At 43.8% G+C, this 23,508-nt stretch overlaps 1 protein-coding gene across 2 annotated transcripts; it reads left to right on the top strand.

Annotated features, from left to right (window-relative positions):
* The first annotated feature begins 789 nt into the window (after nucleotides 1–789).
* Nucleotides 790–22,316, top strand: LOC123851681 (signal-regulatory protein beta-1-like). Of its 2 annotated transcripts, none has more exons than XM_064573013.1 (6): nucleotides 790–938; nucleotides 2,531–2,884; nucleotides 14,902–15,216; nucleotides 19,659–19,760; nucleotides 20,556–20,667; nucleotides 21,286–22,316. In XM_064573013.1, exons 1-6 carry the CDS (start codon nucleotides 866–868, stop codon nucleotides 21,362–21,364), a joined length of 1,035 nt encoding a protein of 344 aa, XP_064429083.1. In that variant the 5' UTR covers nucleotides 790–865; the 3' UTR covers nucleotides 21,365–22,316. The 2 variants fall into 2 exon arrangements, with proteins under 2 accessions (XP_064429083.1, XP_045741558.1); XM_045885602.3 differs by having other exon boundaries at nucleotides 19,449–19,760.
* The last annotated feature ends 1,192 nt before the right edge of the window (nucleotides 22,317–23,508 follow it).

Raw genomic sequence — 23,508 nt, 5'->3', positions numbered from 1 at the left:
AACCAAGTCACAGAAGGCAGGGTCCCACAGAAGCGAAGAGCTCACAGCTTCTCGGGCTCTGGACGCCATCTTGTGTGCCGGCTCTTGCTGTTCAGGTGAAGAGGGGGTGCATTTTTGATGTGGTGGTTTCTCCTCCTCAAGCATTCCCTCTGCCCAGAGCTGCCCCCAGAGCCGGAGAAACAGAAGAGGCACCCCTCTTCCTCTTCCTGGGTGTGGGGTGTGTTGTTGTCCCTGCAGGATGAACATGCTAACGTCCTTTCTCCACGCAGGCCTCCTCCAAAACAGGAGTCATCGTCCCCCTCCAAAGTTCTTGGCTCACTGGAAGCCCCTTCCCCTGAAAGTGCACCCTCAAAGCCAGGGGCGCCCATCAGACATGCCTCATTTTTACCACTGACCCCTCTGGAGTGGGCAGAACGGCAACCCCCCCCTGCCCCCCGGTCCTATTCGCAGGAGCCTTCCTCCCGGACAGCGGGGCAGTTGCCTGAGCCCAGCATGTTGCCCCGTTCCCAAACAGGGAACACACCCTCCACTCTGTCGGACCGTGTACCTTTGTGCGCCCGGATGAGCAAGGGCCAGCGGGGCCTCTGACCTGGAGCCAAGGGGCCCAGGGACACAGCCCCGGCCTTAAGGGGCCCTGCCGCAACCCTCCAGGCATCTTGGAAGCCTTCTCTCGGTCATTTCGTGGCTGGGTCTGATTCCTATTTCACAATCCAGAAGCAGAAACTGTGAAAACCCCACAGCTCGTTCCACCCATCACAGTCACTTCCTCTTCCGTGAGGGACACCAGCTTCCCCTCGCATCGCAGAGTGGAGTCCCCGAGACCTCTCCGGGACGACATTCAGACAGCAGGCTCCAGGCCACCACGATGCCCGCACCTGCCTCCCCACCCCGCCTGCCTCGGCCATCGCTGCTGCTGCCTCTGCTGCTGGGCCTCACAGGTGAGTGCCGCCCTCGGGGAGCACGGCGCAAGGATGCTCACCTGGGCCGACGCCCGGCTTCCCCGTTGGCAGTGGGGCGGGCGGATGGATCTCGGTTCTAGGCCCTCTTTCTTCACCGTGGCTTCCTCTTGAAGACATTTCTCTAAATGTTTTCTTTTACAACAAGGCCCTCCCAAACAAATGACCCCAGAAGGCTTATTAGTCGGAGGGCTCCTTTCCTCTCCCACTCAGGTGCAGACAGGATTAACCCCACCAGGCATTTCTCAGTGACAGGGTCTTCCCAGCCCCGCTACACTTCCCACACTCCTGTCACCCTGTGAAGCCTCCATGACCCCCTGTGGCTTGACCTGCAGGACCTGGGGCCACCCTGAGGGAGGAGGTGGGGGTGCAGCATCTGACTCCTGCTGAAAACCCTAGAACCTGGGAGTCAGAGCCGCCCTAATTAAGATGGAGATGATGATAGGTAGGTAGATAGGTAGATAGATCACAAGTACTCCACATGCCATGCAGAGCGATTAGAAAACTGGTAAGTGGTACTTTGTAGACTATTAAGTCTCCCAAAATCTCAGCATTCTAAAATCATAGTCTTTTTATTATTATTATTATTGTTATTATTAATTATTCTTGATTGGGAGTTAGTCTTGCCTGTCTGCTCCCTTCTCCCCAGAGCTGACCCCAAACCCCGCAGACAGGTGAATTCCCCCTTCTCCTCCCCAGCAGGTTGACATCTCAGTTGCAAGGCTGTCCAGGAAAGCGGTTAAAAGCACAAATACTTTATTTTTTTTTAAAGATTTTATTTATTTATTCATGAGAGACAGAGAGAAACAGAGGGAGAAGCAGGCTCCCAAGGAGCGGGAAGCCCGATGCGGGACTCGATCCCAGGACCCTGGGATCATGACCTGAGCCGAAGGCAGACGCTTAACCATCTGAGCCACCCAGGCGCCCAGCACAGATACTTTTTGAAACAGATCTGACAGAGTTCAAATTCAAGTTCATCATTTATACCCTATTTGGCTTAGAACAAGTTATGAATTTCTCTGTGCCTCCATTTTCTTGTCTGGAAACAGAGATTAATAATAATAATGCCTTTCTCACAGAGCAGTGGTGGAAATTGAATGAATCAGTTAATGTATTTAAGTGCTTAGAGTGATGTCTGGTACACAGAAGTGTCTATGGAAACTCCCTGTCGAGTCCTTCTAGGGTTTAGTGAATGCAAATACGAACACCTAAAAAACGGTCCTGCTGAGTCTGGCCATTACAGCACTCACTGCATGTCCTTGACAACCAATGTCTTCCTTGAAAACTCACAGCACTGATGGGGAAAGGCTTGATCCATCCTGCTTGACAGAGGAAACCACCAAAAGCAGAGGAGGGAGGAGGGGCTTCCCCCAAACAGCAGCAGGCTTGTCTGAGCTGGAGTCGGGCCTCGAGCCCACATCAGCCTGACTCCAGGTCCACACATTCCAGGCCCTTCAGGCACAATCCTGAGTGTTTTTCAACGGCTTCCAGTTTCAGTCTCACAACAAAACCGTTAAGAGAAGTCCCCTGGGCCAGGCAGGGGACACATGGAGCTGACTTGTGTTTCCCTCCAGGTGTGGCAGGTGAGGCGGAGCTGAAGGTGATCCAGCCTGAGAAGTCAATGTCTGTCGCAGCTGGACAGACAGTCACTCTGCACTGCAGTGTGACCTCCCTGCTCCCCCTTGGGCCGGTTGAGTGGTTCAGGGGAACAGGGCCAGCCCGGGAGTTAATCTTCAGTTTCAGAGGAGGCCGCTACCCCCGAGTGACAAATGTTGCAGATACCACAAGGAGAAACAACACGGACTTTTCCATCCGCATCAGTAACATCACCCCAGCAGACGCCGGTACCTACTACTGTGTGAAGTTCCAGAAAGGGAACCCTGACGTGGAGTTTAAGTCTGGACCAGGCACCAGGATGTTTGTACGTGGTAAGTCCAGATCCCTGAAAACCCAGCCTGGTTGTTCTAAAGACAGATTACAAGCTCCAGGCTCTCAGCCCAAGGCTCCCCCTTTGTCAGCCCTTGTGTTAAGTTGAGGATAGAAGATGGGGTAGTGAGAAATCACAGCATGGGAGCAGAGTGGAATAGAATCCCAGGGCCCCTAGCAAGAGAGTTAGAATCTTATATTTTCAAAGGCCACAAAATAGACCAGAAAGCAGAGTGAGTAAAATTACAGGCACCAGGGCCAAACGGCCTGGATTCAACTTCTAACTCTGCCATTTTCAAGCTGTGTGACTTTAGTGACTTTCTTAAATTCTCTGTGCCTCCATTTTCTCATCCATAAGATAGGAATAATAATTGTACTCACCTCGTAGATTTGTTATGAGGAGTACAAACGTAAATGAGTTTATAAATGTAAAACACTTAGAAGAGCACCTGTAACCTAATTACTGTATTAGTGTATATTGTCACTATTCAGGATATTAAAACCAATTAGACCTAAAAACATAATCTTAAAGGCATGAAACCACAGATTCACAGAAACAAGGAATGAAAGAATTACTGAGGCAGAAAATTATAAAAATCACATTTGGGGATGTGGAATATGTAATCCTTATATTTCTCAAAATTTGCCCTTGATTCTTTAAGACCTGTATATTTTTGGATTTGGTCCTGGCTGATAAAATCATGGCTGAAGACAAAGCCCACAAGACTCTAAATAGCATCCATACAGGAAAGCGTGGGAAGCAGAGCAGTTAGTTCAGGCCTGTTCATACTGATGACTTAATGATCATGTTGTTTTCTCTGTAAAAATTGAGTGTGGTAACTTACTCAAACAGAACAGAATAGAAACATACATCAACAGGATTTTTGAATTAAAATTTTAGTGCCTCCAGGCCACAGAAAAGCGAAGGGAACTGGTAGGCAGTCTTCTGAGACAAAGAGAAAGTCATATGATTTTCAAGAATTTAAAATAAAAAGCAAGTTGTATGAGAACCATTTGAACGAGATCAGCATGAGATGTATACAGGCAACATTAGATGCTAGAAGACAAGGAGTGGTACCTTCAAAATTCTTAAGGAAAATGATGTCCAAATTAAAATTCTAGACCCAGCTAATCTGTTGAATTTGTGACATCACCAAGAGCTACCTTTCAGTGTAATCTTTCTGTTTTAACCAAGATAAAAGTTAAGCAAAGAAAAGTAAGAATGGGAACCAGAAAAGGGGACTGGAGACTCCAAGATAAGAGCTGTGCAGAAGGCATAGGAATAACCACTAGGCCATTCCAGAACAGGAGGACTGAGGGCTTTAAGAGGGCATCTCAAAAAGATTGAATCACTAGAACATCAGTCTTCAAACTCATGCCTACCATTTCTAATATTATTTAAGATTATATTGAAATATTAGCCAATGCTTTCAGAAAGGAGAAAACAATAGAAAGCATACAAATTATAAAGGAAGTAGAAAAACTATCTCTCTTTGTAAATGATATGGTATCTGGAAAACTTAATGGACTCAAGGTTAAGCTATTACAAACTATAAGATACTTTAGTAATGTGGCAAGTTATAAAATCAATAAACAGAAATCAATGATACTTTAGTAATGTGGCAAGTTATAAAATCAATAAACAGAAATCAATGACCTTCATATAAGCAAACAAAAACCAGTTAGAAGATATAATGGAATAGATGACCACATACACAATAGCAAATTTAATACTTTGGGCACCTTCTATCAAAACAGTGATAGGGACTGGACTTACTTGCCCATGAAAAATCTGGGCAAACTACATGGAACAATGGCTGACAAGACATTGGACAATAGGCAACAAAGGACAGTAATCCCTGAGAGATGAGAGACAAATGACATGGAACCCAAGGTTGCCTCCAGCTTACTCTCTGAGAAAGCTTCCATGCCACCATGCAGTAGGAAAGTACTCCGATGGAGCATGGAGGCCTCCTCAAGTTGAGAAGGAGCTAGAAGTCTAAGGAGGGCAAAGTGGCTGGAGTTTTCAGAGGAGAGCACCAAAGATGAGAAAGCTACACAGAGCGAGAACTCCAAAGATCTTGAGTATTTGGCTGAGTACTGAAGAGTATGTTCATGAGGACATACATGTACGTGAGTATATGTACATGGCCTCAAGAGAAAATATCCCTGGAGCTCACACAAGGCCAAGAACGGTGCCTGTTCCCACCAACCTGAGTAAAAAACCTCATAATTCATGGAGCATCTGGTACAGTATGCAGAAGGTTCTGCCTCAGTAAGAGGTAAAAAAGGGAGAAAAAATTAGCCCTAGACCAAATGATGCTATGGTCCTGCATCGCAAAGCTTAAATACAACACATGAAAATATTAAACTGTTTCCAGGTAATTTAACCAGGTCCCAAAACAAGTTCAAGCATATTTATAAGATCACAAAATATCCAATACTAAACAAAGTAAAATTCACAACTTCTGGCCTGCAATAAAAAACTACCAAGCTGACAGATAGTAACTACAGTTATCGTGGTGAGCACAGAATAATATATAGAACTGTGGGATCACCTGAAACTAATATGACACTGTATCTCAACTGTATTTCAATAAAATTTTTAAAATTACCAAGCATGAAAGCAGGAAAACACCATTTATAATGTGAATCAACTATTTGAAACCTAACCAGAAAAGACAGATGACGGGATTAGTACACCAGGATAGTAAAGATAGTATAACTCCACTATGTGGTCAAATAGAGGAAAGATTGAATGTGTGAAGTAGAAGCATGAAAAATATTTTCAAAGATCCGTGTTGAACTTTTAGAGATGAAAACTGCAATGTCTAGGATGAAAAATGTAGACCGGATGGGATTCATGGCAGGTAAGACACTGAAAAAAATTAAAGAACTTAATATACAGCAACAGAAACTATCCAAAATTATACACAAAAATGTAAAAGACTGAGAAAAGATAAACAGAGCATCAATCAGCTATGGGAAAACCTCAAGTGGCCTACTAAATATGTGTTAGAGACTCTAAAGGAAGTAGGGGACAGAAAGAGTATTTGAAGAAATAATGGTTGCATTTTTCCAAATATGATGAAAACTATGAACCTATGGATCCAAAAATCTCAGTGAACCCCAAGCACAAGAAACATGAAGAAAACTACACCAAAGTGCATCATATTCCAATTGCATAAAATCAGTAATAAAGAAAAGATCTTAAAAACAACCAGAAGGGCGCCTGGGTGGCTCAGTTGGTTAAGCGACTGCCTTCGGCTCAGGTCATGATCCTGGAGTCCCTGAATCGAGTCCCGCATCGGGCTCCCTGCTCGGCAGGGAGTCTGCTTCTCCCTCTGACCCTCCCCCCTCTCATGTGCTTGCTCTCTCTCATTCTCTGTCTCTCAAATAAATAAATAAAATCTTAAAAAAAAAAACCAACCAGAAGAAAAGGGAAATATTAGATATAAAGGAAGATAAATTTGACAGCAGATTTCCCATTGAAAAATTATGTAAGCCAAAAGATAGTGGAGAAACATCTTCAAAGCATTTTTAAATGAGATAATATAACAATCCTAAATGTTTATTCACCCAATAAGAGAGCTTTAAAATACATGACACAAAAACTCATAAAATAGTAAGGATGGAGAGATAAGTCCACAGCTATAGTTTCAGATTTCAACACTCCTCTTTCAATAACTGGTAAGACAAGTAGGCAGAACATCACTAAGTATGTAGAAGACTGAACCGCATTATAAAACAATCTGAGTTAACTGACATTTATAGAACACTCCATCCCAAAACAGCAGGATACACATTCTTTTCAAATGCAAAGGGAACACTTAACAAGATGCATCATAACCTGGGCTATAAATTGTCTCAGTAAATTTAAAATTAGTCAAGTCATACAAAATGTGTTCTTACTGGAATTATATTGATAATAACAAAATGATGTCTGGAAAAGCCCAAATATTTGGAAACAAAAGGATACACTTGTGAATAACATGTTATCAAAGAAGAAGTAAAAGAAAATGAGAGACGATTCTAAACTGAATGAACATGAAAGCACAACATACAGAATTTGTGGATGCAGCCAAAACAGTGCTTAGGGGGAAATTTATAGCACTAAAATGCTTATATTAGGACAGAAGAGAAGTTTCAACTCAGTGATCTTAAGAATTAGAACAAGAAGAACGAGGGAAACCCAAAGCAACCAGAAGAAAGGAAAAAGTAAAGAACAGAGCAGAAATCAAAAATAGAAAATGGAAAACTAGGAGAAAACCAATAAAACCGAAAGCTGGTTCTTTGGAAAATCAGTAAAATTTATAAACTCTTAGCCACACAGTCAGTCAAGAAAAAAGAGAGAGTACACAAATTACCAATATCAAGACCGAGAGATGGGGCGCTAGGCTGGCTCAGTTGGAAGAGCATGTGACTGTTGATCTCAGGATCATGACGTTATGCCCCACCTTGGGTGTGTAGAGATTACTAAAAAAATAAATAAATAAATAAATAAACTTTAAAAAAAAAGAATGAGAGGGGTAACATCCCTATGGTTTCCACAGATACTAAAAAGATTATAAGGAAACTTTATGAAAAATGTTATACCTATAAACTCAACAACTTAGATGAAATGCACAAATTCTTCAGAAGACACGGGCTACTAAAGCTCACTCCAGAAGAAGTCAATAGCCTGATTATTTCTATATTTATTAAAGAAATTGAATTTGTAGTTTCAAAAGCCTCCCACAAACAACAGTCCAGGCCCAGATGACTTCACTGGAACTCTACCAAACACTGAAGAAAGAAATGCTAACAATTCTACACCAATTCTTCCAGAAAATTGGAGAGAGAGTGATGCTTCCCAATCAATCCTTAAAACCAGCATTACTGTGATACTAAAACCAAATAAAGAAAACTTGAGGCCAATACCCTCATGAACACAGAATTATTATAAAGCTACAAAAATCATTCACTGTAGTATTGGCATCAAGATAGACAAGTAGATGGGGTGCCTAGCTAGCTCAGTCAGAAGAGCATGCAACTCTTGATCTTGGGGTCATGAGTTTGAGCCCCACATTGGGTGTAGAGTTTACTAAAAATAAATAAACTTAAACAAAAGATAGACAAATAGATCAATGAAAAAGAATACATTCCAGAAACAATACCATACATATGGTCAATTGATTTCTTAAAAAAAAAAAAAGTGAAGGCAATTTCATGAGGAAAGAAGCCTGCAACAATAGTGGTGGATCGATTGGAAAATTAGGAAGCAAACCAGTGGAACAGAATAAAAAATCCAGAACAGTTCCTTCCACCACAAGCCAAAATCAATTCCACATGGATCAGATATTTAACTAATGAAACTGTGCAAGTATGAGAAGCAATCATGTCTGGATTCTTTTGTAATCTGGAAATGGGGAAAACCTTCCCAACTATAATTCAAAATGCAGAAACAAAAAGAGAAAAAAAATGACAATGATCATATTGTACAAAAAGAAACTTGTGTATGGAAGTGTGTGTGCACACACTATTTTGCAACTTACAATACAAAGAATCGCCCCTAATGTATATAGAGAACTTCTAAAATTTTACAACAAGCAACTCTATAGAATTATGGGCAATAAATATGAGAAGACAATTTATAGAAAGTGAAATAGAAATATCTCCTAAATATATAAGAGTTTGTTCAATCACCCTCACATGAAAGGATATGCCATTTAAAACTACATTGGGACACAACTTCTCACGTATCTGCTTGGCCAAAAATCCAAAAGTTTGACAACACAGTCTGTTGGAGGAGCTACGGGAAAACTGATACTTCCATATTTTGTATGTAGAAATTCAAAATCACGTAAGTCATAAGGAAGTGGATTTGGCAATATTTAGCAAAATTACATGTTACGTATACATATATACATTACCCTGTGACCTAACAATCTTACTTCTAGAAACTTATCCCAAAGATATACTAACATAAGTGCAAGATGATTTATGGTTGGGCTCTTAATTACAACACTATGTGTCAGAATAAAAGACAAACTGCTAAATAAATTATGGTAGAGTCCCACAATGGAGTACTATAACTTTAAAAAGGCATGAGAAGAAGTCAGCACTTTGCTTCAGCATGACCCACAGGGTATCATTAAACAAGAAGCAGAGCACACCATCTTTTATGTTAAGAAGAGTGGGAAACACAAGCATATCCATATTTGGTTATATTCTTTTAAAAGAGGAATAAAGGTGAAGAGGATCATAGGGGAAGGGAGGGAAAACTGAATGGGAAGAAATCAGAGAGGGAGACAAACCATGAGAAACTCTTGACTCTGGGAAACAATCTGAGGGTTGCGGAAAGGGAGGTGGGTGGGGGGATGGTGTAACTGGGTGATGGGCATTAAGGAAGGCCCGTGATGTGATGAGCACTGGGTGTTACATGCAACTAATGAATCATTGAACACTACATCAAAAACTAATGATGTACTATATGTCGGCTAATTGAATTTAAATAAATAAAAAATCGGAAAAAAATTTACCTATCAGGGAAGAAGGCAACAGGGTAGAAGGGACAGGGATGAAAGTTAGACTTCTCTGACTGTCCTTTGCCTGAGGTTTTGATTCTACAAACATATGCACATTTTAAATAATTAATAAATTAAAAATGAAAAAATGCATTAATATCTAGACTATGAAATCTAAAATTTAACTAATTAATCTAACCATGTATTGATGGCTTACCCAGATAAAGAGAAATTATTTCAAGAGACTTTGAAACATAGGGTTTTAGCTTAGATTCACCAAGCAGATCTGAGACAAATACTTGAGTGCCAGGAACCCCAGTAGGGAAGGGGTGAAGTCAGACAGTTAGTGAAGGGTATGTCATCAAGCCCACCACCACTGTGGGCAAATGGATCTTAATCAGATGAGAAACTATGGGAAATGATACAGAACACGTATCAGATGTATCCCTCTTGAAAGGAAAGAAGTTTGGGCTAGTTACATACCAACTCACACAGTCATTGACTGAGAGCTGTTCTCAGAGGGTGTTACATGCCACGTATTTTCAGTGTTCCACGTGCACAGACAACCTTCCATACAAGCCACCTTCTGAAAAAGCTTTCAGGAGAAAACATGCATATACAGGCATTTGGAAGTAGTCCTGAGTGCACTGGAGTGGTCAAGCTCAAGGAATCTGGGTGTGCCTTGGAGAGTGTACGTTATACATAATAATTTGTATCTATATCCCCAATGAAACGTATCCTAAGAACAACGAGAAGCATGAAGAAATCCAAAACTCTATTCAATAACTTGGTAATAATATTTGGTGTTGGTGTTTATAAGTATTATATATGTGTTGTAGGTTAAAGCAAATAAATGTGTTGATGTCCTTAGGAACTGGTATTTTCAGGATGAGAGAAAGATACAGAGCAGAAACAAAGACGTTAAGTTTAACAACTGCATTCTTTTTTCTTTTTTTTTTTTAAGATTTTATTTATTTATTTGAGAGAGAGCAAGAGAGCACACGTGTGCACTCAAGCAGGGGGGAGGGGTAGAGGGAGAAACAGACTCCCGGCCAAGCAAGAAGCCTGATGCAGGACTCGATCCCAGGACTCTGGGATCATGACCTGAGCTGAAGGCAGGCACTTAACCAAATGAGCCACCCAAGTGCCCTAAAAACTGCATTCTTAAAATTGGATTATAACTATCAGTATTAACCTGTTTAATTGTCTCCCTCCTTAAAAAATACTTACTTCATAGCCCTGTCTGTCGCCCAAAAAGGACCTGGAGGCAGTGACAACCCAGTAGTAATGAGCACCACTAAAACACAGATTATAGTCTCTTAATAGCACTTCCACAAAAAACAACCAGGGCTGCATAGGGCAATGACAGATTCCGGATCTTGGACAGGAAATGTGCAAAATGAACATGGACTATTTCGTTGTGTGAAAAGCAAGGAAGCTATCGATGTTTACTGAAATTATATAAAAAAACTCAGGAACTAATTTCAAGGAGGCTCCCACTGGCTAAAGATGAGATGATTTGAGCATTAAAAAGTATAAAAATAAAAATAGATGACATTGGGCGCCTGGGTGGCTCAGTCGGTTGGGCGACTGCCTTCGGCTCAGGTCATGTCCTGGAGTCCCTGGATCGAGTCCCGCATTGGGCTCCCTGCTCGGCGGGGAGTCTGTTTCTCCCTCTGACCCTCCACCCTCTCATGTGCTCTCTCTCATTCTCTCTCTCTCAAATAAATAAATAAAATCTTTAAAAAAAAAAAAAGATTGACATCTATCAATCCATGTTAAAAACCGTACTTTTATAATGATACAAAAATAAAAGAAACTTCATTGGTCACCTCTGGGGGCTACTAAGGCACCAACTCATTGTTCTAAAATCTAAAGGAGAGTAAGCAAAGACATTTTTACCCTGCCTTTCCTTTATGAACTGTATGTCAAAATAACCAAAAATAGTTGGAAGGAAAAAATAATTTCAACTGATACAGACAGAAGGAATAGTAACATTAGTAGTCACCAGTGTATAACCCCTGGTGGAACGATGGGTCTAGACATTATTATCTACATTTGTTAAAGATTTGGGCTAAAGGCTGGTAGAGAACTTCATAGTAGATAGATCAAGCTGACAACACATAAAGCCAGTAGTCAATCGTAACACCATAAAAAGAAATAGCTAGATATTACATGCCTCCTAATGTAATGCATTAGGAAGTTGTTGGCAACACCTATGAAGTATTCTTGGTGTTGATTATGAACACCATATGAAACACCATATGAAAATCATGAACCTGGTTCTAACCAACTAGATCCTTTAGATCCAGCTGCAGGCAATATAGGGGAAAGAGTATCATTTCAAATGATACAACAGGAATATATGCAAGAATATGGAAAATTCTGCAGGTTTTTCTGGCAGACTTGGGTTTTTTCAACAAATAAATATTAAGAAAAATAAGAGGAAAGGGAAACTCTTAGAAAAGGAGATGTAAAAGAAATAGCAAGGGGTGCCTGGCTAGCTCAGTCAGTAGAGCATTCAACTCTTGATCTCAAGGTCCTGAGTTCAAGCCCCACATTGGGCATGGAGCCTACTTAAAAAAAAAAAAAAAAAGACCTAGCAACAAAATGTAACTTATGGATCTTGTTTACATCCTTATTCAAACAAACCAATTATAAGATGATTATCTGTGAGACAAGCAGGAAAATTTGAATACTGACAAGTATTAGATAATATTAAAAGAATTATTATTAAATTTTAAGTATGATAACAGTGGATCGTGGATCACCACATCAAAAACCAATGATGTATTGTATGATGACTAACATAACATAATAAAATTTAAAAAGAAAAAAGAAAGAAAAGAAATTTTAAGTATGATAATGAGATTTTGATTATGTTTAAAAATAATTTTTTTAAGAGAAGAGAGAGAGAGAGCACAAGCGGGGGACAGTGGGCAGAAGGAGAGGGAGAGAGAGAATCTTAAGCAGGCTCGGCCGAGCACGGAGCCCAACATGGGGCTCGATCTCACAACCCTGAGATCATGACCTGAGTCGAAATCAAGAGTTGGATGTTTAACCAGCTGAGTCACCCAGGCACCCCTTGATTATGTTTAAAAAATAATTCTTAATTCTTTTTTTTTTTTTTTTGAGACAGAGAGAATGAGAGAGAGAGAGCACATGAGAGGGGGGAGGGTCAGAGGCAGAAGCAGGCTCCCTGCCGAGCAGGGAGCCCGATGCGGGACTCGATCCAGGGACTCCAGGATCATGACCCGAGCCGAAGGCAGTCGCTTAACCAACTGAGCCACCCAGGCGCCCAATTCTTAATTCTTAAGTATACATGCTGAGGTAGTTTTTTTTTTTTTAAGATTTTTATTTATTTGACAGAGCACAAGCAGAGGGAGAGAGAGGGAGAAGCAGGTTCCCCACCGAGCAAGGAGCCCGATATGGGACTCGATCCCAGGACCCCAGGATCATGACCCGGGCCGAAGGCAGCCGCTTAACCGACTGAGCCACCCAGGCATCCCACATGCTGAGGTAGTTGTGAATGAAATGACAGTGTCTAGCTTTGCTTTAAAATAACGTAGTGGATGGGGCGCCTGGGTGGCTCAGTCGTTAAGTGGCTGCCTTCGGCTCAGGTCATGATCCCGAGGTCCTGGGATTGAGCCCCGCATCGGGCTCCCTGCTCTGCGGGGAGCCTGCTTCTCCCTTTCCCACTCCCCCTGCTTGTGTTCCCTCTCTCACTGTGTCTCTCTGTCAAATAAATAAATAAAATCTTAAAAAAAATAAAATAAAATAATGCAGTGGATGGTAGAAGTATAAATGAAACACTGGTTGATAATTGTTAAAGTCCCAGGATGAGTACTTTGTATTTTTCTTTTGAGAGAGAGAGCAAGCATATGTGAGCAGCGGGGGAGGGTAAAGGTGGGGAGAAGAGAATTTTAAGCAGGTTTCACGCCCAGCATGGAGCCCAACTTAGGGCTTGATCTCATGACCCTGAGATCATGACCTGAGCCAAAAATCAAGAGTTGGACACTTAACTGACTGAGCCACCCAGGCACCCATGTACTTTGTATTTTTAAGGTGTGTTATAAACGTTTTTTTTTTTTTTTTAACCCAAGCCTGTATACTCCCTGAAAAGTCTTTGTGCACTCCTGGGGTTTCATGTACCCTAAACTGAAGTTCACTACGGCACTTAGCAGTATCAAACGATCTGGGAGGAGTTATACCTACCTGGCAGAAAGTTTAGGGATGAATTTGTTATAGGCTCCTAAAAACTAAGCAAATAAAAAGAATAAGACAACTAGGGGCACCTAGCTGGCTCAGTCGAAAGAACATGCGACTCTTGATCTCAGGGTCATGACTTCAAGCCCCACACTGGGTGTAGAGATTACTTAAATAAATAAAAACTTTAAAAAAGACAGAGAGACAATTAAAAATTGGGGGGGGAAGCTGTACAAGAAAGGAAAGATAATCATGATATATTACGTGGCCCAGTTGTGAACAATGCTCCTTTGGTCATAATAATATAAATGCTGAATACTGATAAAATAAAAGATTTTGATGTGTCTATGATAAGAGGATGTAAGGAAAGGAAGTATGAATGGCAGGTGGAGGGAGATGTGAGAGCTAAACCATCATCTTCCATAGTAGTAGATATATTCATAATATATAAAACTGAAAAAAAAAAAGAAATAATCGTATAAGCATCTTATTTAGAAACACAGAGAGAGGGCACCTGGGTAGCTCAGTTGGTTAAGCGTCCAACTCTTTTTTTTTTTTTTAAAGATTTTATTTATTTATTTGAGAGAGAGAGAATGAGAGAGAGCACATGAGAGGGGGGAGGGTCAGAGGGAGAAGCAGACTCCCCGCCGAGCAGGGAGCCCAATGCGGGACTCGATCCAGGGACTCCAGGATCATGACCTGAGCCGAAGGCAGTCGCTTAACCAACTGAGCCACCCAGGCGCCCCAAGCGTCCAACTCTTGATTTCAGCTCAGGTCATGATCTCAGGGTCGTGGGATCAAACCCCGTGTCAGGCTCCGTGCTGTGTGTGGAGCCTGCTTGAGATTCTCTCTCTCCTTCTCCCTCTGCCCCTCCCTGCTCAACACAGTGAGAAATGTCCAAAGAATCAGCTATAATAGTTAAAAGTGGTTGGCCTGTAATTTTTTTTCTAGGAGAGGAAGCAAGAGGATCTGATTTTTAGTTCTCTACCTTATATGACTTTTTGGACAACGTACTTCAGGAAGGAGGGGAGAGAGGGAGGGAAATGACAAGATCTGATCTGTATTTTAACATAATCACCAAGGTCTGTCAAGTGCACGTGGCAAGGATCAAGGAGCGGTCAGTGAGGCCAGTTGGCAAAGCTATTACAGTAAGAAGTGTCATAATAAAAATTACACAGAGGAGAAAACTGGAGATGAGAGATTGAGGTGAGTCTAGCTGAGTGAACCGTAAGGGCGGGTATCACACTAGAAAGTAACTTGCCATCTCTATGTTTCTCTCTTCTCTCTCAACTTTGCCTTGACGGAAGCTAAGCCCTCTCTTCCAGAGGTTTCTGGCCCCTCCAACAGGGCCAGCCCAGGCCAGAGAGTGAATCTCACCTGCACATCAACTGGCTTCTTTCCCAAAAACATACAGCTGAAATGGCTTGAAAATGATGTGGAGCTTCCGGCATTTCAGACTCTGGTCTTCCTGCCTAGAGATGCTGGATCCTACACCATCGTCAGCACGGTGCTGGTGACCCTTGACTTATCCTCACTCCACTCCCAGCTCACCTGCCAAGTGGCTCACAGTACATTGCAGAGCCCCCTCAGTAGGCACGTGAACATCTCCAAATTCCTCCAGGGTAAGGGCCCCCACCCCCCACCCCCCACCCAAATGGCCAACCCTTGGTGACCACCACCGGTTCCCTGTTTGGTGCACTTCACCTGCATCCTCCCATTTATTCTTTACCAAACCCCACATAAGATGGGTACGAGGTTCCCTATCTTATCCGACCATCCTCTTCTTACGAGATGCCATCTTGCTCTCTTGTATTTGGGAAGTGGAAGCTCATTCATTCATTCAACAAGTTTATTGAGCATCTGCGATGTGGCAGTATTATTCTACGTGCTACAGAGTCCGTGGTAAACAGACCAGACCTAGTTCTACTCCACTAAGCTCACAATCACACGAGCCCCATCAACAAGATGCAAAAACTATACAGTTATAACTTTATTTTAAAGATTTATTTGTTTGAGAGAGAGAGTGCTGGGAGGAGGAGCAGAGGGAGAGGGAGAGAGAGATCCCAGGCACACTCCCCGATGAGCATGGAGCCCAGTGCGGGGCTCAATCTCACAACCCTGAGGTCATGACCTGAGCCAAAACCAAGAGTCGGACGCTTAACCGACTGAGCCACCCAGCCGCCCCACACGCTTCTAACTTATAACATGTGCTATGAGAGAAAAGAACTGAGTATTAAAATAGATGAAAACAGGAGAAATGTAGTATACTGAGGAAATGCCTTTTTGGAGAAGTGATATTTGAATCACGGCATGAAAGATGAAAGGGGGTCAGCCAAGGAAAAAGTGGAGTGTTCCAGGCAGAAGAAACAGTGGGTGCAAAGGCCCTGTGACAGGGGTGGGGAGCGAGACATGTTTGAACAGTAGAGAGGAGGAAGAGGTCCATGTGGTCAGGGCTTGGTGAGAAGAAGGGTGCATGGAGAAGGAGGAGGCTGGAGAGAGAGGAACAGGAACAAGACCACACAGGGCCTCAAGCCACAGCAAGGAAGTTTCTCCCCCTTGCACTGTCCACGTGAACTCTTAACACCATTGTGCAAGCCACCACGCTTTGCTGCCAGTCTTAAACCCACCCCCGCATCAGGGGAGGGGACAATGCAGGAGGCAGTGCAAGACTACACCCCCGCCCCCCTTGCTCTGACTTCATAAGGATTGAGGTCATTACTGCAGTGTTCAATATGGAAGGAAAGTAAACGAAGGAAATCACCCTTTCTGCTCTGGAAGTCCGCAGCCTGGCCTGGGCAAGGGTGTCCCCAAGGGGTCTGCACTCTCCTCAGCCGCCACCTCCCAGCAACCTCAGAGGGCAGAGACCCACTCACTTCCTGCAAATGGGCACATCCTTTCCAGGGCTCCAGAGTCCCAATGCTCCTTCTCCGTCTGCTCCAGCCAGAGCAAAGCAAAGAGAAAACCCATTAACAGCATCACAATCTCCACAACAAGCCCCCTCACGACTGGAGATAATTTGTGGTACCAAGGTAAAGAGTTTAGCTCGTCATTTTGGAAATGCCTCCCTCCCTAAGTAGTAGTCTGCCCTTGCTTAGCCAAAAGATACCACAAAAGGGTTCCAGCTTGGAAATGGAATTCTAGCCTCCATCTAGAGCATCCCAAAGAAGCTATGTGTCCCTGCTTCATGCAGATGAGGAAATCAAGGCTCAGAGAAATGAAAGGACTTGTCCAAGGTCACATGGCTCTTAAGTTTGTGAGCTGGAATTTGAACCCAGTAATACATCTCTTGGATGATCACGTCAGACCTTCCTCCTATAAGAAGTCCCCATGCAGAGATACCAGAGCAAGGCAGAGTCCCCCTTCCCCAGGGAAGGTGCTTTGGTCATGGTCAGCTAAGAGATGGGCATTGTACTGCTCTCTGCACTCTCTCCAAACCCCTGGCTCCTCCTCTTTCCCCATACCAATGAAGAGACACTCCATCAACCCAATCATCCAAGCCAGAGACCTGTTTTACCCAACCCATCACCAAGTTCTACCAAATTCACTTCTCACATCTCTCTGACCCCATCCATTTCTTTCTACTGTCACTGACCAGGTTCATCCCCAAGTTCAAGGCAACCTGGACACCACAGCCCCCTTCTCTCATATCCACCATTACCCTCAACAGTGCAGCCCCCAAATCCCCAGCAGTCAAAGACATTTTATAAAGGAAGCCAAGTCTTGTCCCTCCTTTCCTTAAAACCGTTCGGTGGCTCACCACTCCTCTTACAAAAATAAAACAAAATAAAATCCTTATCAGGGCGTTCAACAGCAATCCTCAAACATTTTTATTCATATACCCCTGAGGTAATTGTGAAGAACTATGTAGTGCCTCATATATTTTAAAGTTAACATCCAGAATTGTTCATCACAGACTTAAATAGTTGCACGGGCCAGAACCCCTGGGATATTACAAATGTTACATCTCTCTGAAATGTTCAACGGAAAAATAAAGCCATACTGATTTGATTTCCACCATCATCCATTACAACAGACATAAACAAGCTCTTTAATAATCAGAAATTTTATAATATTCCTTTTTCCTCCTAAATTTGTATTTCCATTCTAATTCCTGGGGAGAACTTTATCCTACTGTAAATATATTTTGTATTTGAAAGTCCTTATTGACATCATCACACATATCATAGAGAACTCTGAGAAAACAGAGGACTACCATAAATACATACGTATTGAATTTTATATATAACAAATTACATATAACTTATTATATATAATATTCATTATATATATAAATTAAATTTTTAAAACTTTTTCTTATTACCATAGGCTCTAAGTGTTAAAAAATTCTTTTGGATTGAATTACACAATTGATCAAAACTATCTAAATATCCAACAAATTCTGATAAACAGTTATTAAAATAACCATTAAAATGTTATCAGAAACGCAGTTCAGTGAGCTAGATGGGGGAGATTATGATGCTTTGATTAAAGTAGGCTTTCCGGCCAGCAGGATTTTTGAACTGTCCTTTTATTTTGTGTCCCAGAGTCTTTACACCAAGGGCACTGCACCATAGCTAGATTCAGGACGTGTGGGAGGAAGGCCTTCCCTCTGTAATGTTGGGAGAAGGCCTGAGAACAGGAGACAGGAGTAGGCATTCTCAGGCAGATCAATTTCAGGAAAGAATCATATGATTCAGAAATGAATTGTATTAAACAACCAATGTATGGACTCCTTAGGATGTCGTTATGTGCTCTTAGGGGTAAGTAAAGCACCAGTAAACGCAGACAGTCTTTATGGTCACTGGTCATCTTGCCCATGCTCCCCCTCACTCACTCTGATCATCTTTCTGGCCTTGGACACACTAGGCTTCACCTCAGGGCCTCTGCCCATGCCCTACCCTCTGCCTGAGATGCACTTTCCCACACCTACCCTCGCCCAGAGCCTTCCTTCCTCTGGCCCTCCACCAGCCCCTTTGGCCTAATGTTCCAGTTACCAAGACTGCATAACAGATTTTCCCCAAACATATTTCAGTGCTCTAAACTTACTCCAGATCTCCCAAATTATGATGCTCACATATTCTGTAGGGCAGGAATTTGGAGAGGGCCTGGCAGGGATGGCCTATCTCTGCCCCATGATGTCTGGGACCTCACCTGAACGACTTCACAGCTGAGATTATCACAAAGCTGCCTCACTAACACGTCTGGCCATCAGTGCTGGCTATGGGCTACGGGCTTCAGTTCTTCTTGGCATCGGCCTCTCCTGATCATCTTTCCATGCGGGCTGGTTAGAGCATCCTTGTAGCTTGATGGCTGTGTTCCAAAAGTGAATGTCACAAGAGTCCCAAGGGGAAGTCACATCAACTTTGATGACCAACCCTTGGAAGTTACAGTGTCACCTCTGCTATACTCTCTTCATCAGGCAGTCACAAAGTCCCACCCAGCTTCTAGGGCAGAAGTAGACTCCCCTTCTGGTGGGGAGTGGCAAGGTTCCGGAAGACAGCTGGGAATTTGCTGTGGCCATTTTTGGAAAATACAATTTGCCACACGTAGTTAACTCCTATTCATTTTTCATACTTCTGCTGAAAGGTCCCTTCTTCCAGAAACTCTTCCCTAACCTGCCCCACCGCCAGACCAGGTCAGGTGCCCCCGTGTAGGTTCTCAGAACCCCTCCGAGGCTCACGTGACTGCTTTTCTTCTTCCCTGTTCTCCCCACTGGAGCAAGAGCTATGTGTGTGTCTGTCTTGCTTACTACTGTATCTCAGGAACCAAGGGCAGTGCCTAGAAAGGTAAGGATGCTCCTTGAGCTTCTTTTGCTTGAGGGAAGGAAGGAACAAAGGAAGGGCTCTTGTTTCAGTTATACCCACAGTGACTATTTCGGCCCACCGGGTCCCTAGCCTCCAGTTGGCCATCCTCACCTGCCACGTGCAAAGGTTCTACCCTGAAGTCATACAAATCACCTGGCTGGAGGTGAACAGACGCTTTAAGGCCTGTGAGGCTCCCACCCCCACCAAGAACCCGGACGGCATATTCAACCAAGACAGTCACATCCTGGTTTACACCTCAGAGGACAAAGAGCTGTTCACCTGCGAAGTGCGGCAAGAGGCCCAGCCACCGATCCAGGCCCACGTGCGGCTGAGTGAGTCCAGAGACCAGCCAGCGTGTTTGGGTGAGTAGGGGTGGAATAACCCAGCAGTTAAAGGTTCCGACCTGGACACAGACAGGCCAGGTTCACATGCTGGCTCTGCCATGTTTGTCATGTGTGACCTTGAAGAAGTCACTTCACCTTTCGGTACCTCAGTTCCTTCATCTATAAAATGGGACAGCAGTTAGAGCAACCTCCGCAGAGTGTGCTGCCTTAGGGACCAAAGAGCTGTTATAAGCACTGCTTTCGTCACATAGCGGGATCCTGACCGCACAGCCACAGCATTGGCTCTTCCAGTGACTAGGTTCATACGAATTATCGTCCCCCATTTCCACCCACCCTCTCAAAAGCCATTCAGATTCAACAACTACTGAGTGCCTATTAGGTATTCTGTTTGGTGTTCTCCTTTGATACAGGAACATTCTTTTTTTTTTTTTTAAAGATTTTATTTATTTATTTGAGACAGAGAGAATGAGAGAGAGAGAGCACATGAGAGGGGGGAGGGTCAGAGGGAGAAGCAGACTCCCTGCCGAGAAGGGAGCCCGATGCGGGACTCGATCCTGGGACTCCAGGATCATGACCTGAGCCGAAGGCAGTCGCCCAACCGACTGAGCCACCCAGGCGCCCGATACAGGAACATTCTAAGGTATACGTTATCATCCCCATTTTAAAGACTAGGAAACTGAGGCTTAGAGAGGTGAGGGGATTCCCTCCCAGTCCAAGGTGTAGTCTTGGTACCTGAGTCAGGGGTGAGGCTGGGCCTGCCTAGGGGTTGAATGGTGGGAGCCAGAAGCCACGTTCATCCTAGTATCTTTCCAGATGCCAGGGCGTCCAGCTCCCTCTCTGGGACTCTCATCCTGCTTGGCTGGAAGCTGTTTTCCTTGACTACACTTTGCATCATCTATGTCCTCAAGAGGAGATTCTCTTCCAAGTAAGGGGGACCTCAGATAGGGGTTGGGCTTCCCGGGGGCCGGGAGACTCCAGGCCAACAGGGGGCACTGTGAGGGAGAAGCCACACAGCACTCCCATTTCTTTCTCTCTCTTTTTTTTTTTTAAGATTTTATTTATTTATTTGACAGAAAGAGCACAAGTAGGGGGAGTGGGAGAGGGAGAAGCAGGCTCCCCGCTGAGCAGGGAGCCTGATGCGGGGCTCGAACCCAGGACCCTGGGATCATGACTCGAGCCGAAGGCAGCTGCTTAACCGAGCCACCCAGGCGCCCCATCAGCACTCCCATTTCACACTGACCTTGAAGGCATGTGGAATCCAGAGCGTCCCTATAAGAGCCACACCCCAATCCCTTCAACCTTCCCCTCTGCCCCTCACAGCTCCAGTCTGAAGGTGCACAGAGATGCAGGCTCCCCTGCTCCGGGCAGGGGAAGCATTGAAGGAGGGAGAGTTGATATGGAGACAACACTCCGGAGGTGGTCTGTGAGGAGAAGTCTGAGAACAAGGGCTTTGCCCCAGCTCCCTGCTTCCCCTGCAGGTCACAGGTGCCACAAGGCCCTCCTCAGGAACACAGGGCCCTCAGTCCCCTCCTGTTTTATTTAGGAGGAGTGATCCAGGAGAGGCACTGGCCATGAAGTCTGCAACCACTACCAAAGCTTCTCCTGCCTCACCAGCCTTCTGAGACCTGTCCTGCGCTGGCTGTCCCTTGCTGTCTCCTGCAGGCCCCAGAGAAAGTGAGAGCCTGGACCGGGAGGGTCAGGAGTGAGAGGGAGGCTCTCACATCCTATGAAGGAAAGAAGCTTCTCCGGGGATTCTGGGCATGAAGTTCATGACCCTGAGCAAGAAACCCAGCAGAGGCAAAACAAGCTCCTACCCCGGGAGAAACACAAACCTGCAATTCTGAAGGCCCCTCCCCGACTCCTCGAGGAAAGCCCATGGTGGGCACCCAAACTGGCATGAAATCTTTACAGCTCCATCATTAAAATGGGATTAAAAGAAACATTTATGGCCAATAAACATATGAAGAGATGTCCAATCTCATTAGTAATCAGGAAAAGCCAAAGCAAAACCATTTTCTCCCTATTCCAGGAGAAAAAAATAAAGAAGCAACTGGCTCCTTCTTATGTTGCTGATATGTATGTAAATCGGCACAACTACTTTGGAGAACAGTTTGGAAAATTTGAACTTGGACATTTGCATTCTCAATAACCTGCTATTTCCGCCTTTGAGTTACATACATACCCTAAAGAAACTCTTCACCTGTGCTCCAGAAGATGAATATTCAAGTATATACATGGTAGCATGATTTCAAATTAGAAAAACCTGAGAGAACCATCCAAATGCACATCCACAGGATGACGGGCAAATAATGTAGTACAATCCCAGAATGGAGTGTTATACAGCAATAAAAATGAATGAACTATAGCTACACACAATAATATGGATAAATCTTAGCAAAAAAATATTAGAGTGAGTACGCCCCAAAAGATTTCATACAGCATGATACTATGTTTATAAAGCTAAAAACATCTAACAAATGGTTTTTAGGGATACATATAAAAATGATAAACCCATATTTTTTCCAAAAGGATGAACTCAAGATTTTAAATAGTAGTTACCTGAGGTGGGGGCAGGGAAAAGGATGAAAAGGGTGGGTGTGTATAGGTAGATGGAAGTTAATATCAGGATTCTAGCTTCCATGCTGGGTGGTGGCTTCATGAATGCTTATATCATTATAAATTAAAAATAGAAAAACAACAGAAGATTGATAAATAGGTATGTCAATAGATAGGTAGAAGACATGCAGGTTATTGGAAGGAAAGAAGGGAGGGAGGGAGGGAAGATGGATGGATGGATGAATGGATAAGTAGATTAATAAATGAGGGTCATTAATGGATCAATGATAAGGGTGTGATGAAGCAAGAATGATGATAGGTACAATTCTACGTACTTACGATCCAAAGGAAAAATAAATAGAAGGACAATACCTAAAGAACCCCAAGTTCCCTTCCTATTATGACATTTACAAATCCACATTAGGAGGAAAGCATAGTTGATGGGTGTCACCACAGGTCCAGCACTTCGCAAGCAGGATCTTATTTCATCCTTATACCAATCCCACAAGGTGGACACCATTCCCCACTTTGCGGTGAGGAACCTGAAGGAACCTACTCAGTGTTACTCAGATAACAAGTGGTGAAACCAAAAAATCCAGATTCAAACCCAGCTCTGCTCAGTGCTTTCCAGGGAGCCACACTGCCTACTGTCTGTGGACAGATGGGGAGACTTTGACTCGCCCTCATTCTACTGCTTCCCAATGTCCCGGGCCTGCTGTTCTACACGAAAGCCCACCCCGTGCCTCTGAGTGGGGAGCAGAAGGGAAGAACACGTGCACTTTTCCAGTCGTGGAGTAGATCTAGGATTAGTCCTGAGCCCCAAAATAGCCCTGATAAAGATCTGGGGGAGGTAGTGTAGGCCAAGTTCTGGAGAAAGGCTCTCTGTAGAAGGATAAATATGCCCAGTGGAAATAGGCATCCTACTGTGTTTGTTTCACTGTGGCCTTGAACCTTTGTAGACACAAAGACGGGGGTGCTGAGCCCAACCTCCATTCCCCCCTCAGACATGAATCTCCTCTTCAACATTTTCTACTCCCAGTAGAGTGGCTTACACTTCAACATCCCTATCCCCGGCCTCCCATGCTGGGAGCCTTGGGATGCCCTGGCCTCCCTCCCCAACACCTCCCCCCAGAAGCAGGGCCAGGAGAAGGATGAGGCCAGCAAAGTGCCTAGGGAGCAAAATTTAGAGAGACACTCTCTCTGGGTTGAG

The sequence above is a fragment of the Mirounga angustirostris genome, unplaced genomic scaffold (assembly GCF_029215605.1).
Source record: "Mirounga angustirostris isolate CCGP_5_RB_7025 unplaced genomic scaffold, mMirAng1.0.hap1 SCAF_10, whole genome shotgun sequence".
NCBI classification, from domain to species: domain Eukaryota; kingdom Metazoa; phylum Chordata; class Mammalia; order Carnivora; family Phocidae; genus Mirounga; species Mirounga angustirostris.
Note: the sequence above shows the minus strand (reverse complement) of the source record. Positions and strands in the feature narration are given on the sequence as shown.